Raw genomic sequence first — 16090 nt, 5'->3', positions numbered from 1 at the left:
GGGTTGCATCGAACGAAAATTCCACCGGTTCCTGACAAGACGAGAAAACCGTTCTGAAGAGGGGTCGCGCTCGTAAAACGGGGACATATCATCTTGCTATCCGTACGTTCGCTAAAACGATTTGCATTATCCTGTTCCAACCTTTCCGTGGAATTTTTGTCGAGGACAATTTCTCCCGATCGTGTTCTACATTTACCAATGACGCATTAGCCGCCATAGGAATAAGATGAAGGCAAAAAGATTTATTATCCTGCTTTTATTATGAGTAATACGTCACTCTTGACGTTTTGCGTACGGATATATTTTTTTTATACCTGCTTCTGTGGTATATGAAATTTTTCTCTTTTTCGTACTCAGCCATTTTTAAACTTTCTTTTTTTAGTTCCTTTTTTCACGAGTATTCTGGCGTTAAGATGACAATGACGAAACTTTATGATTGATACGTGTCGGGATTATGCGTATGAAAATGTGAGGCGAAGTTTGTAGTAAATATAGAGATATATAGTAGATTGTTATAAAACGTGTGAGGTAGGAGAATATTTATAGACGTCAAAACGATGTGAAAAGTTTCTGTAGAAAAATGTCGTTTGAGGCTTATCTCTCAAAACAGAAACGATAATATTTTATGCTGGAAATATACTGGTATCAATGAATCAACTGATGAATCTTTCTGTCTATCTCACTCACTTCGTGTTTTCCATGCTAAGATCGACGGAACGAAATAAATGACACAAAATATGGATGGAATTTCGGGCATAAAAGAAAATTCTATAAAATATCCCTCGCGTATTATGCGAGAAAAAATTTCTCCCTATATGTATTCGTTTTTTACTTTGATTTCTTGTGTATATTTTCATATGTCGATACATTTTATTCTTTAAGAGAATATCGCAGCATTGAACAAGGAATTTGTCACTGTTTCCATGAAAACCTTTGGAAGCTTAAATTGGAAACCGTAACGTGATACAATGCAAATAATATCAAACGAGTATATTTTGAGTTAATGAAATACTACTTGCTCCAATTTACTCTTTTCTGTTGCGAGAATCTCTCGATTGATAAAACTCTTCAAAATGAATTTGTTCGAAATGCTGCAATTCGCAAAGTTCTTTTTACCAGATTATAGCTTGTAAAATTAAAATTCAGACTTTTCTGATAGGTGGTCTGTAGTTAAATGTTAAGTAATGTAAGCTAAGCTTTTGTAGTCACTCACGGCGGCTACGACGCAACGATATCATTTGTGAGTCAAATACGGTTATGCTCGTATCGATACTCGTACACCTTCGTTTTCCGCGCAAAGCACAAAGCTACTCGTAAACATTTAACATAAATTTCGTAACGTATCATTAAGCTAGGCACTTGGGTAAGTTCGCCTCGATACGGCGAGAATTTCAGATCCAGGAAATATTTCTGAAGCATGCGCGAGCATTTATCACGCGAGCGAACCCTTCGAGACGATTGTGCCGCATTCTCCGCAGGAAATTTGATGGGAAGATACCGCGGAGAAGGTATACAAAAGGAAAACGCGGCTCAGTCTCGACGACCGTGCACTTCATGACCCACTGTACATTTTATTTACTGCTCTTTATCGTATCTCCATCTCCATCCCTATTTCTAGTCGTTTCTTTTTGTTTCCTGGCGATATCACAGCGTATCATAGAATTGAAATATAGAAAATCAAACGTGTATTCGGTGTCATAAAATTTGATGAAAATCACTCGGCAGTGAGCCAATTTGAAGAAATTCTATTCTTCTCGTTTTTCATTCTCGTTTGGTTTCAAGCGAAAGAAGGAATTTTAACGTCTTAAAAAAATCCATAATATAACATTGAAACGAGAAATTATACGTATTAATAATAATCCTTCCTTACGTTTCTCAGACACGAGGAAAATCTTATTTTGATCGGAAACGTTTAAAAAGATGTAGGAAAATTAACTCGTTCTTTGTGGATTCGATTTTCGTTACGTATAACGGAACAATTTTTTAATTCTTAAATGTCAAATAGGATGTATTTCATGCCGTTAAATTATTCTGCTCATTTCTCATTTTCTAAAAATTGTAAAAAATTTTTCTTTTACAAGGAAGTTCGAACAACGAGAGAGTCAATAAGCCGATGAACGACGACGTAAGAGAATTATTAATCGACAAGATGCAAATTTAAGAAAGTTCGATTTTTAACACTCGTTTAACAGGCAATGGGCGTGTAGCTTGTTCGATAAATTGAAAATCAATGTACTTCTTTCCCACAGAAAATAAATTCAATTGTTAAATCCTTTATCTCGTTAAAGATTAAAAGGAAGAAATTACCGTTGGACGAGAAAAAACGGTATTTCATTTTTTCTCACCAGTGATTTTCCATCGACGGTATAGTTGTCTAATTACAATCGGAAAACGGTCGCAACGATTCTATATTGCACCTCGATGCAATATCGGACATAAATGAACATTATAATTAGCGCATTGCGTCAAAAAATTAAATCTATCATTGTACGTGCAACGCACACATTGTTGGGAATGAGGTAATTGAAATAGGAAATCGCTGAGGGAGGAAGATTTAAATCTCTTGTTTAATTGAACTCATTTTGATCACGGAGCAATTTTGAGCTCGCATTTATTTCGTAAATTGCCCCGACGTTGCGGTTATATTTTCGAATAAATCTGAGAAATCATTAATATCCATTCATTTGAGTTTCTCTAACTTTATATAATATTTTATATACCTGACGGGATTTTAAAAAAACAAAAAAAAAAGAAAAAAGAAAACAGAAAAGAAAAGAAAGAAGGAAGAGAAAAAATATCAATCGAGCAAATTTTGATCAAATGGAATTAAATTTTCGAGAATAGAAGTGATCGATGTAAAAAGCTTCGGTAAATATCTATGAGTAAACCTTGCAAATTTTATGATACTATAATATAGATATATTATGTAATAAATTTGTAATAACGTAAATAACGTAATAAGTAACGTAATGTGTATAATGCGATATTATATAGTAAATATTGGATATTAAATCTATTTACGGCATGGAAACAATTCCGTTATTATTATTTTTCTATAACATTATATAAGTACCTATTATCGTGTTCCAGATTGTAGAGTATTTATAAACATATCGTGAATAAATGTTTTTCGATAATTTAAAAAAATTAGGTCGTTCTACTTCAAAGAAATTCTTCGTGGGAAGTGATTCGATTCTGTTTGAAAATAATTGTGGAATTCGCTCAATGATGTCGACACTGAATCTCGGCTTACAAGAAATGGCGACTGCGATTCATTAACTTGTTACAAAGCAGCGACGACCGTGGTAACGAAGTTTAGCTCATTTAATTTCCTCCCCCATAATTGCTTCTGCAGACATTGGTTCTCTTACTTTCGAATATCGGGGCTTACTTTCAAATTAATGTTATTTGTGCTCTCGTCGACTTATTCTACAACTTCTTAGGACAAATTAATTTAAACGGCAATGATGGTTTCTTAATTGCTAACTGTAGTTCTCTGTGTTACGTTAGCGAAGCTGCAAGTTAAACCGTAAACTGAAACGATGTCGAAGAACCTTTTACGTAGAAGTTCATTTTTCCATTTATAAATACAACGTCGAATAGCGTTGGATATTTTAAAAAAAGTTAGCTGAACGTATGATATTTAAAATATAATTTACCATCTGTCGCGTGCTTTTGTGAAATTACACGTATTTTTTGGAAATTCCTTTGAGATAAATTTTGCAGAATGAATCTGTCTGAATTAATTATTGCAAAGACCACGCATTCTTCCAACAAACCGACAGTGTATTACAAAAAAGCACGGTAGTCCGAGTAAAGGTTCTTGACTCCTTTTAACTTTCATCGATTCGGTTCTGTCATCAATCATGGACGTCACACGTATTCCCATACGTAAAAGTTATAAAAGCAAACATACGTCCTGACAACCCATTGTGTTCCTCGTTAAGCATAAAAATTGAGAAATATCACGTGAATGACGTTAATCAAGATAGTTGTAATAACTGCGGCTGGAAAGAAAGCACGAAACGCGGACGCAAGTTAACGCAGAGACGCGTAATTTCGCTGAGAATTAATCGAAATAAATCATGGAAAATTTATTCGTGCGATACAAGGGTGCAGGATCGTTCGTTATACCGTCTTTTCAACATTGCGATTAATGTCTTTTGCTCGTACTATTAATATGCGTCTACGAATTCATATGAATAGTCAAAATGTGAATCGGATTTTAATTAATGCTTTAAATTAACATTGGTACTTTCAACGTTAAAATAACACAACTTTCTTTCATAATATTTTATAGTAATATATACAACAATAAAGCCATATTTTATATAATATCTTTACTTGTGACTAAAGATTATACAATAAAGGATTATATGAAATTTAGTATAATTATAGTAAAAGTATCGCATGTACAAAGGATAGACCGTATCACTTAGCGTTCTTCAAATATCAGCGTAAAAGAAATATGAAATTGTAAAAATTGGAATAACATGAAAACTATGTAAACGAAAATGTATCCTATATGATAAACAAAAAAAAAAAAAAAATAAAAAATATTTACGTTTCTACTTATTTGCAGATAAAACATTTATTCAAAATATATAAAAGTACTGCTTTTGGTTATCGGCTTATGTTTATTCGATTTTTTCGATTTAATCGATGTTTTGAAAGAGGATTTGTGTTTAAATATTGAAAGATCTGTTTACTATGCAAAAGTAATTACATGCACTGAATACTACGTATCTATAAATTTAACTTCGTAACTTTGATTTTAGTTAAAAAAAAAAAAAAAAAAAAACAAGTCCCCAACCATGGAACAAATATAAAGCTTATTCTCTATTTAATCATCTCTATCGAAACTCTGTGCTACTTTATTTTTCATAAAATCAACTTTTACTTGTTAGAAATCAACGTTAATTTCGAACGATCGATTCTAATTACGTTAAGAAGAAAACCAAAGAAGAGCGAATTTCGATATCACAGAACTTGAGAAAAATTGGAAAATTTACTCTATACTCGCACAACCCTCGTATTAAAATAAACAATTCACTCGATAGACGAGTTACGCAAGATTGGCGTGTTGGAAATCAATCAGAAATCTTTACCAATACTCGATACTAATTTATTTCTTACTGTGTACTCTTTTTTCATACAACTGAGATTCTTCTTTGGTATTTATCGTAACTTCGTTAACTCTACGATCCAATTCATCGCATAGATAGCATATATATAAAAGTGCATTACATACAATATCCAACTCACCATAAAAACGGTGCGAACCAAAGCGCATCTTGGACGTAACTCTAAGCCACTTTCTGCACCCTTCCATCAAAACTAATTTCCAATATTCGTTGCTCGACTCGGCACGAGTCTACGTTTCGCGTGGAGAAGCTTCCGGGGACGTGGTCCATGAGCGTGAAGGATCAGGTCGCAGTTCGCGTGCTGATCGAAAAATAATGCTGTTTCGCGACAACGGTATTACCCTACCGGTGGTCTTCGCCGTGATGCGATTACAAAGTTGCCAGGCGTCGTTCGTAGTTTACATCGAACATTATTAATATGCATGAGCGAATCTTACGAGCCGTGTCTCGTGTAACCACCACGGAGATTTACGCGGACGTGGAATGTGTCGCGAGTCTCGTAGACACGCGGACGTTTCCACCGCGTTCGAGAACGAATTTTCCCGCGTTTTCCTGATTTTCCTTCGTTTCATAGAAATATCGGTATTCCCTGGATGGAGCCGTGGTTGGAATTCCAACGTGCCCCATAGTGATAAATAATACTGCTGGCAACCTCTCGGTGTTTTATGTATTCGAATGCCGATGGCCGACGGCCATTTGTAAGCGCCGCCGCGAGACGTTCGCCGGTATAGAACCAACTTCCAAGTTTACTCGATCGATCGACTCTTGATTAATTTTTCGAATTACTACGGCTACGTTGAGCCAGCCCGTTCTTTATTCACATTAGACGGATCGATCCTGCGGTGGATTATTTATGAGGATTATTTACGTGTCTTTCATTTATTAAAAATCGCTATTGCGATCATTAATGCTACGACTATCAATTAGTTTCAATCTACGCGTCAAAAAAATTAAGAAAATACGACAGACTATGTTTGTTAAAAAATTCATTAATTTAAAATATTAAAAGTAAAAAGATAGAAGTAAGAAATGAAACTATATATATAACATCAAGATAGGAATTCGGGATTTAAAAATACCTGCTTAAACTGCGGTAAAAAAATTACAAAAAGTATTCGCTTTGGCCCGATTCCTCCGAAGAATGTCATAAAACTTTGTTCTTGTTGTCGAAAATCCTTAACTTCGTTGTAACGTCTGCGAGCGTAACAAGACCATGAAGGAACGCATTAACGATTACGTAGGTGATGCAACTTTAACTGGATTGTACATGGTCGAATTGCGCGAATCGCCTTGCATCAGGCTAAAGCGGCAGAGATCGTATTAGGAATCAAGATACAAATTTCCGGAATTTTTAAGCGAAAAAGATTAACAACGCACAGCGATGGATCGCTCGAGTATCACGAGAAATGAACCTCGTAATACGTGGACATCACTGAAAATAATAAATTTGGTTGGGGTCTATGGAAACGTTCATCTCTTTAAGTAAATCTAATTTAGATTATTTGTCAAGCTTGTTTCTTACGTAAGTTTTAAGAGTAACCATCTTCTTTTCGAATAGTTTTTTCTTTCGTATCACTGATACAAAATGAAAGTTACACGACGAACGGAACAATATCAGTTCCGCGTAAAATGCAAATTAATTAAAAATACTCAATGTGTTCATTTAATATCGTTTTACATGCCATATATTATAATTCCAGTACATCGTTCGATACGATTAATTAGTTAACGAGTTATTAACAATAATAGAAAAACTACAAACAGAAATGAAAATATAAACGAAATGGCGGTGATTTATTTATTTTAATGAAGAGATATCGAATTTCATAAACATGCATATATAATTAACATTGAAATTAATATTTATAAAATTGAAATGCTTTATTATATTTCATATCATACCCAGCAGCCGTCTTGATACTTTTACCACTCTATTATTTACATTAGAAAATCGATCTTCGAATGCACTTTACTTCACAGAGCTATTCAAACGATTTAAAAGCAAAGATTCCCGCAAAGATTCGATGATATTGTTCTTAAAATTTCAAATTTCGTCTAAATATATTTTAAATAATTTTCCCTACCTGTATTACAGTGTAAGAAATATACATTTTCCTTAATTATACACGTACTCGCGATATATTATAAAATTGATAACGACACTCGCATATAATTGATACTCTGAATCGGCAAATGTCACCACATCGATAAACATCATTCAATAATAAACCAATGAAATCGACCTACCGTAAAAAATGCGCGAGAATTCAGCGCAGGGCACGTGGCCGCCACGAAAAGGAAGTTTCTACTCACATGTTTAGTGGCAGTGTAGCCGGTGATCTGTTGAAGCTTGCTGCTGACCATCTTCGTCCCCGGTTTCGTCGGTTTCTCGCTCTTGTGCCATATACCGATCACACCCGTGATTATCAACGCCACTAGCGTAATGATACCGATCAACAACGACAGAGTCACGATTTTGCTACGGGGCGATATTACCATTGCCATTTTTCCTCGTCTTTCGGACTATCTCCCCTTCCTTTGGGTATCTTACTCGTTCACCAACACTTTGCCAACACCGAATCGGTTAATCCGAATATTTCAACGAACAGTTTCCAACCAGTCTAACCAGATGGAAAACGATCAATCAATTAATAACTTCGATTAACATCAATATATCATTTATGTATATATATAATATATCTAGGTATATGAATATATATCTCTCTCTTTGTTTCTTCTTTTAGGGGAATAGGAGCGGGGACTAACTAGAATATTCCTCTCTCATACGGCCATACATCAGTGCCGACAACGATTTTCAACTAAGGCTGCCGCTGTTATTATAACTTTATCACGTCCTCGTACTCGAATATCGACGACGTGTCAGCCGAGTCCTCGTGCACCCTCCTTAAAGTCATCTGGCAGAATGTGACTCGTTCTCCTGGCTCGATTTTCCAAGATCGATCGTACGATCTTCCACAGCCTCGCCTCTAACCACCACCATCAACGCTTCGAGGTTTTCTCTCGGACCGCTGTTTCAAATTTCTTTCTCTTTCTTTCGGAGATCCCGTTCGCCGTTCGATTCGATGTTCCTTCGATTCAGCTTCCGCTCCAAGAATTCTCTTTGGAGACCTCGCTCGAAGAGGATGAAGAAGAGGACTCCGTTTGCCTCGTTGCGTTTGGTCGGTCCTATGTTTAGCAGGAACTCGTCAGTCCTCCGTCCATGTCTCGCACTTTCCGAGCTTGACTCAACTTTCTCCAATGTACTATCTCGATCGCTTGTCACACGTCCGGTTTCGCTTTCGGAAATTTCGCGACGAATTACGGAAATTTCTCCAGGATATATCGCTCACCGCGGATACCACGATTCCACTACGGCTCAACCCTCTACGGAGTTGGAAGAGGTCAACAAGTTTAACACGCTTTCGAGAATTTGGTCGACGAGGGACTCGCTCTTCTTCGAATTCCTTAACGTCGTCCTTCGTAACCCCGCTCCTTCGTAATTTCGTCGAGCACTCTACTTCGTACGGTGCACCCGGTATACACTCGCGACAGCCGATGGTTACGCATTAAAGCGATCCTCTTCGTACCTGTCTATCCGATAATCTTGCGATGGCTCTTTTCCGTAACTTCCGTGTACGTTTCAGTTTCTGATCGTTCTTCTAATTTTTCGTCACGGGGAAGATTCTTAATACTGATCCGAGTATAACAATTGAAACTTCTTTTTCTTACGGTTCTTTGCGACTTCAACGCGTTAAACTAGCTTCGCCCAACCTTCTTCCGAGGAAACGCTACTATACGCGTGCAAGATACCGAGACGCATCAGACATTTTTTCAATTCCATAAATTTCCCTCCCGTGACGAGAAAGCCTTACGAAGAAACAGGTTTCCCGGCGCACGAAACTCCAACAACCTTCTTATAGACTCAATAAACAAAACCTTATCCCTCCACATCGGTTCTCCTCTGTCCCGGAGCAACCTCTCTCGGAAACAGCCGTGTTCTCCAAGCACTTGAGGCTCGAGCGATCACAAGAGCAGACACAGAGTTTCCCGTTCCGAGTAACAACGTGCTCTTTTTTTTCTTTTGCCTTTTCTATCCTACGTCGAATTCGTATTCATTCCGACGCGAAGGAAGAAACGTTCGATGGCGTTCTACCGTGGCTCCCAGCGAAACACGATGCACACTTGCGCGGATCAACAAGTTTAACGGTCGCGAGGGGTCAACAACAACGAGTTCCGATAAATTCGTCTGAATAATCAACAATAAACTTCTCCGGGGAATTGTTTCAGCAACGAGATACACCGGAGAATACCTTCTATATTACACGGTTGCCCTCGGTCGTTCGAGGATTCGTTTAACGAGGCCTCCGGAAACGAGAAGCCTCGGAAGACTCTCTTCAACGATCTTCGATCCCTCGTTCGTGTTCCCACTCCTCGTCGTCCTCGTTTCACCGTGGCCTTTCAGACCTGCCTCCCTTGGACTGCACCGCCGTCGATTCAGGCGGCCTCTAATCGCCGTGGAAAGTCACTTTCCTAGATGTTATGAAAACAACCAGACGTCACGAATTTTCCGACTGCAGAGTTAATAGGGATTCGAGAGACCTTTCGATGCAGCTTCAAAGACACGTCTCGGTGGATTGTTGCGAGAAAATAGGACCATTCTCGATGAATCAAAAGCTACGTGAGCGAAGGATTTACGATGTTTAGAGAAGTTTTGTCAGCGTGGAAAATTGTGGTCGGATTGGTGGATGTTTGCGGTGAATGTTTGACACAGAATTAATGCTTCCAGCGGTAAATATTCGAGACGCGAACATTTCCTATAGAGTATGGTTTGCAATGATTATCATTATTGATCGTCGTTGTGCACAATGTTTTGTACACGATGCAAAATACCAATTTGATATTATGTATACAGTTGGGGATAAAAGAAGGTTATAAAACTGACATTCGAGGATTTTGATATCAGAAACTTTTGTACTAGATATTTTTTAATACGTTGGCAACGATACATCGTTCTTTATGTCGCTCAGTTTTGAAACTTTCTATGGTCATTAAGTTACTCGTTTGATTTTCCACTTTATGAAAGTTATGTAAACGCAGGAAGGATGTTAATTGTAAACAAATTCTAGAGATTTTTAATTGAAAGTTAGACTATCCCTAACTTTAATAAAAGTAACGAAGTTAATTTTCAATTTGTGTATCGAAAGTTCGACGGCTACTACGGCCAGAATATAATGAGACGATATAATTTGGTAAATTGCTTGTTCTTTACAGAAGTTGGCCATCGACGTAAACTGTCCTAGAATGAGAATTTAATTGCTCGAAGAATCGCTATTCTCTTTACTAATTAATCAACATTGTGGTCTTAGCGAATAAAATTGATAACTTGCCAAGTGCATTCGCTAATAGGGATATACTTCGAGGCGTTAATGAAGATAAATCTTCTTTAAAGAAAGTTTTTTAATAATCCTTCCATTTTTTATCTACCTAGAGAAAAATATATCCTCCATTTACAAAAGTTATATTTCTGACAAATTACATCTTCCTTTTCAGACATACCACGATCTTCGAATTTTTTACCTGTCAATCACACTGTTATTTCGATAGATAAAGAAAAACTTTAGCGTAAAGTCGAAGCTTTATAATTCTTTCACTTTTGCTCTCGAACTTACAAATATTCTAGACAAATTGATATATTTTCCATCTGAAAATGGTAGAAAAAAATTCGAGTTCCTTGTATACGTATTTGTAAGTTTCTACGATACGAGTCACAAATAAATCTCTACATCCTTCGCTTCTTCGTCTACGAAAGGGTATGTAAAACTTCTGGGCACAATTTTCCAATATTCTATCTGAAAGTTTCTTTCGTTCGAATGTCCTTAGCTTCGAAAGTATTAGATTGATCCGAGAATTGTATAGATCATATGGCGTGGTTCTATAAATCATATAATTTGGCTCTACAAATCCCAGGTAGCTGAAATATATGTACGTTATAACTATCGAAATATAAGATGCAACAAGATGTTATAATGTTGCTGGAAATATTAGTTTGCTGTCGAGAATTTGATCCGTAAATCCGTGGACAAACTGCATCTTATTGGACGAGATTCAGTTATAAAAATGTGCGATAGTAGCAGCTTTCACAGTCTTTTGGTAGATATTCGCGAAACTTTTTCAGGGGAATAAATACGATATTGAAAACTTTGGTTGTAAAGAAAAGATATTTCATAGACGAATATAAAGGAAGAATTCTTTATTCTTTATCGTTAATAATAAAATATTTGTAAGATACCTATAAGATCATAAGATAAAAAGAAGAAGAATATTTTCTATCAGAATGTTTAGCTGGAAGAATATTTTAATAACAGAATCGATTTGCCTTTTGAACGATTCTCACGAACAATTCTCTGAGATATCTCCAAGATTGAAAAACAAAAATCGTCTTCTTAACTCGTTCACGATTAACAGTTCGCTTCGTCAAATCGAAGGAAACGCCATTCGGTTAGTAGAACATCCCTTGCGCGCTGAAAATTGCAGGGCGCGAAACACCACGAACTAAACGCGAATTAGCGGCATGGAATCACGGCGGGACGTGTTGGATCTTAAACACTGGGATCAATTTTCCCGGGTGTTATCGCGGTCACACGGTAACAGCATTTTCATTCGACGAACCTCGTCCGTTAGCAGGCAACGCTATTTTCATTTTACACGGTAAAATGCACGGGCGAACGCGGTCGCGAATGTTAATGCGGCCGGTATCGAAGGACGTAATGAAAATGAGGAACGCATTAGGCTATTTGGACCAGGTTGAATTTCGACCACGCTGATTCGTCCCTGTGTCGTAAATTCATGAGAATTAAGTGTAAATAATGTACAAAGTGTACGTTGATTTAATCGTTAAATAATTTTTTAAATAATCGTGGATAAACAGTGGAAGAATATTTGAGACATTCGGAGAAAAACCTCGAATTATTGTTATTTGAGGATATGTATTTTAAATGCATACTGTATGCCATTTTACATGTAATATAATAAAATTATGAGCAGAAGCATCCGCAATAATTTTAATTCTGAATGATTAATTTTCAAAGTTTGTATATTTATAGTGATTTCATTGAAATGTTTAATTGATTTTTCTTTCAGAAATAAACTACGATTTACGCGATACGATTACTCGGCAACGTCAAATATTAAATGCTGTTCAATTTCTATATTGATAATAACAACTTTTTAATCGAATTTTGTTACTTCATCGCGGATAAATTTAATTTCAGGGATCATATTATCTTATTACTGGAATATACGTACTGATCAATAGGATTATTACCATTCTTTTAGCAAATTCAGCATTGTAAAACATTTTTCTATATTTGTTACCATTTCTCATATTCACTGGTAGAATAAAAAAAGCATGAAACGCGTCGTGTCTAAACACGATTGATATTCAGATTCAATACTTTATGTTCTAAAAATATTTCGATAGCTTTCAACATTATCCATAAAACTTTTAATCTATTCGGAATTATATTTCCTACAATATCTATCTTAGATTAAATCAATTGTATCGAATTTAAATAACAGGGCAAGAGCATCCTATTAAATTACATTAAATTCCATTGTACTTGATGATACTTATTAAATATTTAATTTTCCGTCTTAACCCCTTAACCTACGATTTACGTTCGAGAATTTTGGTCCGAAAACATAAACAAGCTATTATATATTGTATTATATATTATATTTGGCCCGATCATCGTACTACGGGCTATACCCGTAGTTGTAGGTTAAGGGGTTAATTCAACGTTCTTCTTTTATTATCCGGAATGTGTAGGTTAGCATAGTTGAGATATTATCACGTTTATAAAAAGCTATATTCATTTTTCGTTACATCTTACGTTTTCCATGTGTAATTTTTTTCAATTAAATAACAATTATTATTACTAATATTTGCAATACTTGCAAAAATTTAAGTTTCGACAAGTTACAGCTGAAGAATACCTCACGTAAACGAGATCCCATCGAAAAGGTCTAAATCATGTCCCGCTTTTAACATTCTATTCTATTCTATTCTATTCTCAACAATAACCGGACAATTTCTGCACACAAATCACCTCGTAAGTCCGCAAATTACTACGGATCACGACCTGAAAATCTGAAACGGGAGTATTGTCAAAGCAGAAGCTGAATCAAAGAGGAGCACGACGGTGATTCGTTTACCGCGGCCATATCGGTTCACCATCATTCAACATTGGAAAGCCACCGGAAGGCTGGCTGGATAGCGCGTGACGCTTCTTCTCACAGTTTCAGAATCACGACTGATTCACCGAACGAATATTATTAATTCAAACTGTTATATAATCGCCCGCAATTCAGTGCCCAAGTTCTCGTCGTTGTTGATTCGATATTCGAGAATATACATAATTTAGAGATATTTAAATTAGTATTCGAATTATACTAACGAATGTTACCTAGAAGAAGAAGAAGAATCATTAGACTAGGATGTTCGTTGCAAATTCATATTTTGACGAATATAGTGAAAAAATAGAAGTTGGTTAAAAAGTTGTTTCGCCTAATAAATATTGTAAAGAATACTCAGATATCAAATGTATTTTCTAATCAAGTAATCGAATTATAAAATCTTCATTTATTTTATGAATATAAATTAAGATCTTTAAGCGTCGTTATACTTATCGATCCAATAGTGGCTAATATTTTAGAATTAGGATTAAAACTTCCGACACAATTTACGCAATTAGTTATTTTGTCTTACAGAGTCTTATCACCTTCTCGTAAAATTTTTTTAATTACGATTATCTATACATGTTGAATATAGAATATTTAGGTATACGTTACAAACAATTCTAGCCCTAAGACGAGCGATTAATGCATTGGATCGCGGATTTTTGCGTTAACGTTCGCATATTTTCGACAGTTTCTATAAAAAGGAATTCAAACAGAGATTTTGCGCTGAAATTCGAGGAAAAATTCCGCGGAAATTTGGTCGTATCAGGTGTAATTCACTTTGGAACCGTTATGCCGCAAATAATGAAGAGAGGGAAAATTGTCACGTTCGTGCATTTTTTTTCCCCAATTTTGGTCACGATAATTGAGTTTCTGTTGCAATGTTTTAGATCGAAAAATGTGTTCGTGCCTCTATTCTGTCGAAGCTTCGACGCGTAGGTTGCAGCATTCTATTTCTATCTTTTGAAACTTTCAGCATCGATTTATAGAGATGCTAAGTAAATCTTAGAAAAGATTTTTTAAAATACGTTTGAAAAGATATTTCCGAACAAAGTGAGAAAAATATTGTGATTAGGTAAAGAGAAGATGTTGGTAGCTAGTAGTTTTAAAGTAGTTAGATTAAATATTATAATTTCGTAATTTAAGACTTGACAGATCGAGTATCACGATTTCGTAACTTCAGAATGTCTAGAAATGTTATTATTTCTGTTTACTTTAACGCAGTATGAAATATCACTTTTCAAATCTGCGTACTTGTTTTTACATTTATCGACACATCGTTCGATTTCGCGGTAAAAGCGATATCTCGTTTTATAAAACATAAATTGAAAGTTAAGAGGTACGTGATGATCGTCGATCACGAAATCGTATTAAAAGCACAAACAACGCAGCGCCACTTAAAGTAATCGATATCGTTTCAATATTACTTGAAATGCGCGCTGTACGAACAGAAAAAGAACATTTACACGCAATAAGTTTCTTCCAATATTACGGACTCCGATTGTAACATTATCTTTTCCTCTCTTCAAGAAGAACAATATATTGCACAGACGTATAAAACTCCGGAGATGAAAGTTTCGTCGAGTTATGTATTTTATGGGCTGGTTTCAAACCAATTATTTCGAACTTTCACATTTTAAACTACCGAATGTATATATGAAGATTCATTTCCTTTTTGCATGCAGTGAGTCGCGAATGTACTTGTGCATTTATCATAGAAAAATTTTATGAATATCTTGTGTTATACAAAACATTTTAAAATCTCATGAATCACAAGTATCATGATGACGCTGATAAAGTTTGAAACAAATCTAAAAATGTATATGGAAATTACAAAATACAATAGGGGCTCCCTTATCCGAACATGAAATCTATTTACCAATAACGGATGCCTTCTTTCGTTTCAAATATGTGCTGTGCTTCATTACACGCATTCTTTCCTTCGTTCGAACGAATGAATTCTGATTATAAAAATGTATTACGAAACTAATAACGTTGTAATTATCGAAACAAAATACGGCATAATTAAAAAAGTGACGTAGATGTGAAAAGCCAGAATCACAGACACCAAAAAACAAAAACATCAAACACGTTGAGAATCATCTGAAGCACGTAGATTCCTCAGATGGCAACAGTAGGATAATCTTAAACATACCGATGTAATGAAATGGTTTCATTGGGACAAAAATGATAATAACGAAGATTTTACGCAAATGGAACAGCAAACGAAAGTGGTAATGGAGAGGCGTCTTCTCGTATCGAAGCATTCGTGGCGTTCGGAAAAGAGTTTCGATGGTTCGAAATATAAAAGGAACGTATTTCTATGCAGTTACTTACGTTGAAAGATTACGTGACTTAGCGGTCAAGAAGATATAAGATTCATAAATATTCGAAGAATCTGCCAATTAATCTTAACTTGTATTCGACTAAATGAAATTTCATATCAGAAAAGTGATCGTTGTATTATCTGAAAATTTCACTGTCCGAACAATTTTGTCTCTCTATTTGTTCTGATAACGGGGGCCCCGTTGTACTCTCGAAGAGACACAAATTCTTGGCATATGTGACCGCACTATCGATACGCATTGGAAAGGGCAAAAGTCATAAGAGATGGTTTCTACGTGGCCGCATTTTCAAGCGTCGAGAGTGCCTTATCATTATATTTCTATTGGTTCGGAAGCTTTCCAAACCCGGACACGGTTCCACGT

The 16090-nt window shown here is 35.8% G+C and overlaps 1 protein-coding gene across 10 annotated transcripts in view; it reads right to left on the bottom strand.

Annotated features, from left to right (window-relative positions):
• Window positions 1-16090, bottom strand: part of LOC117212026 (collagen alpha-1(XVIII) chain) — a 344311-nt gene that overhangs the window by 150930 nt on the left and 177291 nt on the right. The window contains exon 2 of one of the 10 annotated variants that reach the window (XM_033456539.1): window positions 7458-9674. The exons of the other annotated variants lie outside the window; for them this stretch is intronic. Coding sequence (XP_033312430.1) covers window positions 7458-7649 — 192 coding nt within the window. The 5' untranslated portion in view covers window positions 7650-9674. The remainder of the gene's footprint in view (window positions 1-7457; window positions 9675-16090) is intronic. 10 annotated transcript variants of the gene reach the window in all.

The sequence above is a fragment of the Bombus bifarius genome, unplaced genomic scaffold (assembly GCF_011952205.1).
Source record: "Bombus bifarius isolate JDL3187 unplaced genomic scaffold, Bbif_JDL3187 scf7180000007970, whole genome shotgun sequence".
Taxonomy (NCBI): Eukaryota; Metazoa; Arthropoda; class Insecta; order Hymenoptera; family Apidae; genus Bombus; species Bombus bifarius.
This window is presented reverse-complemented; position numbering and strand designations above follow the sequence as displayed.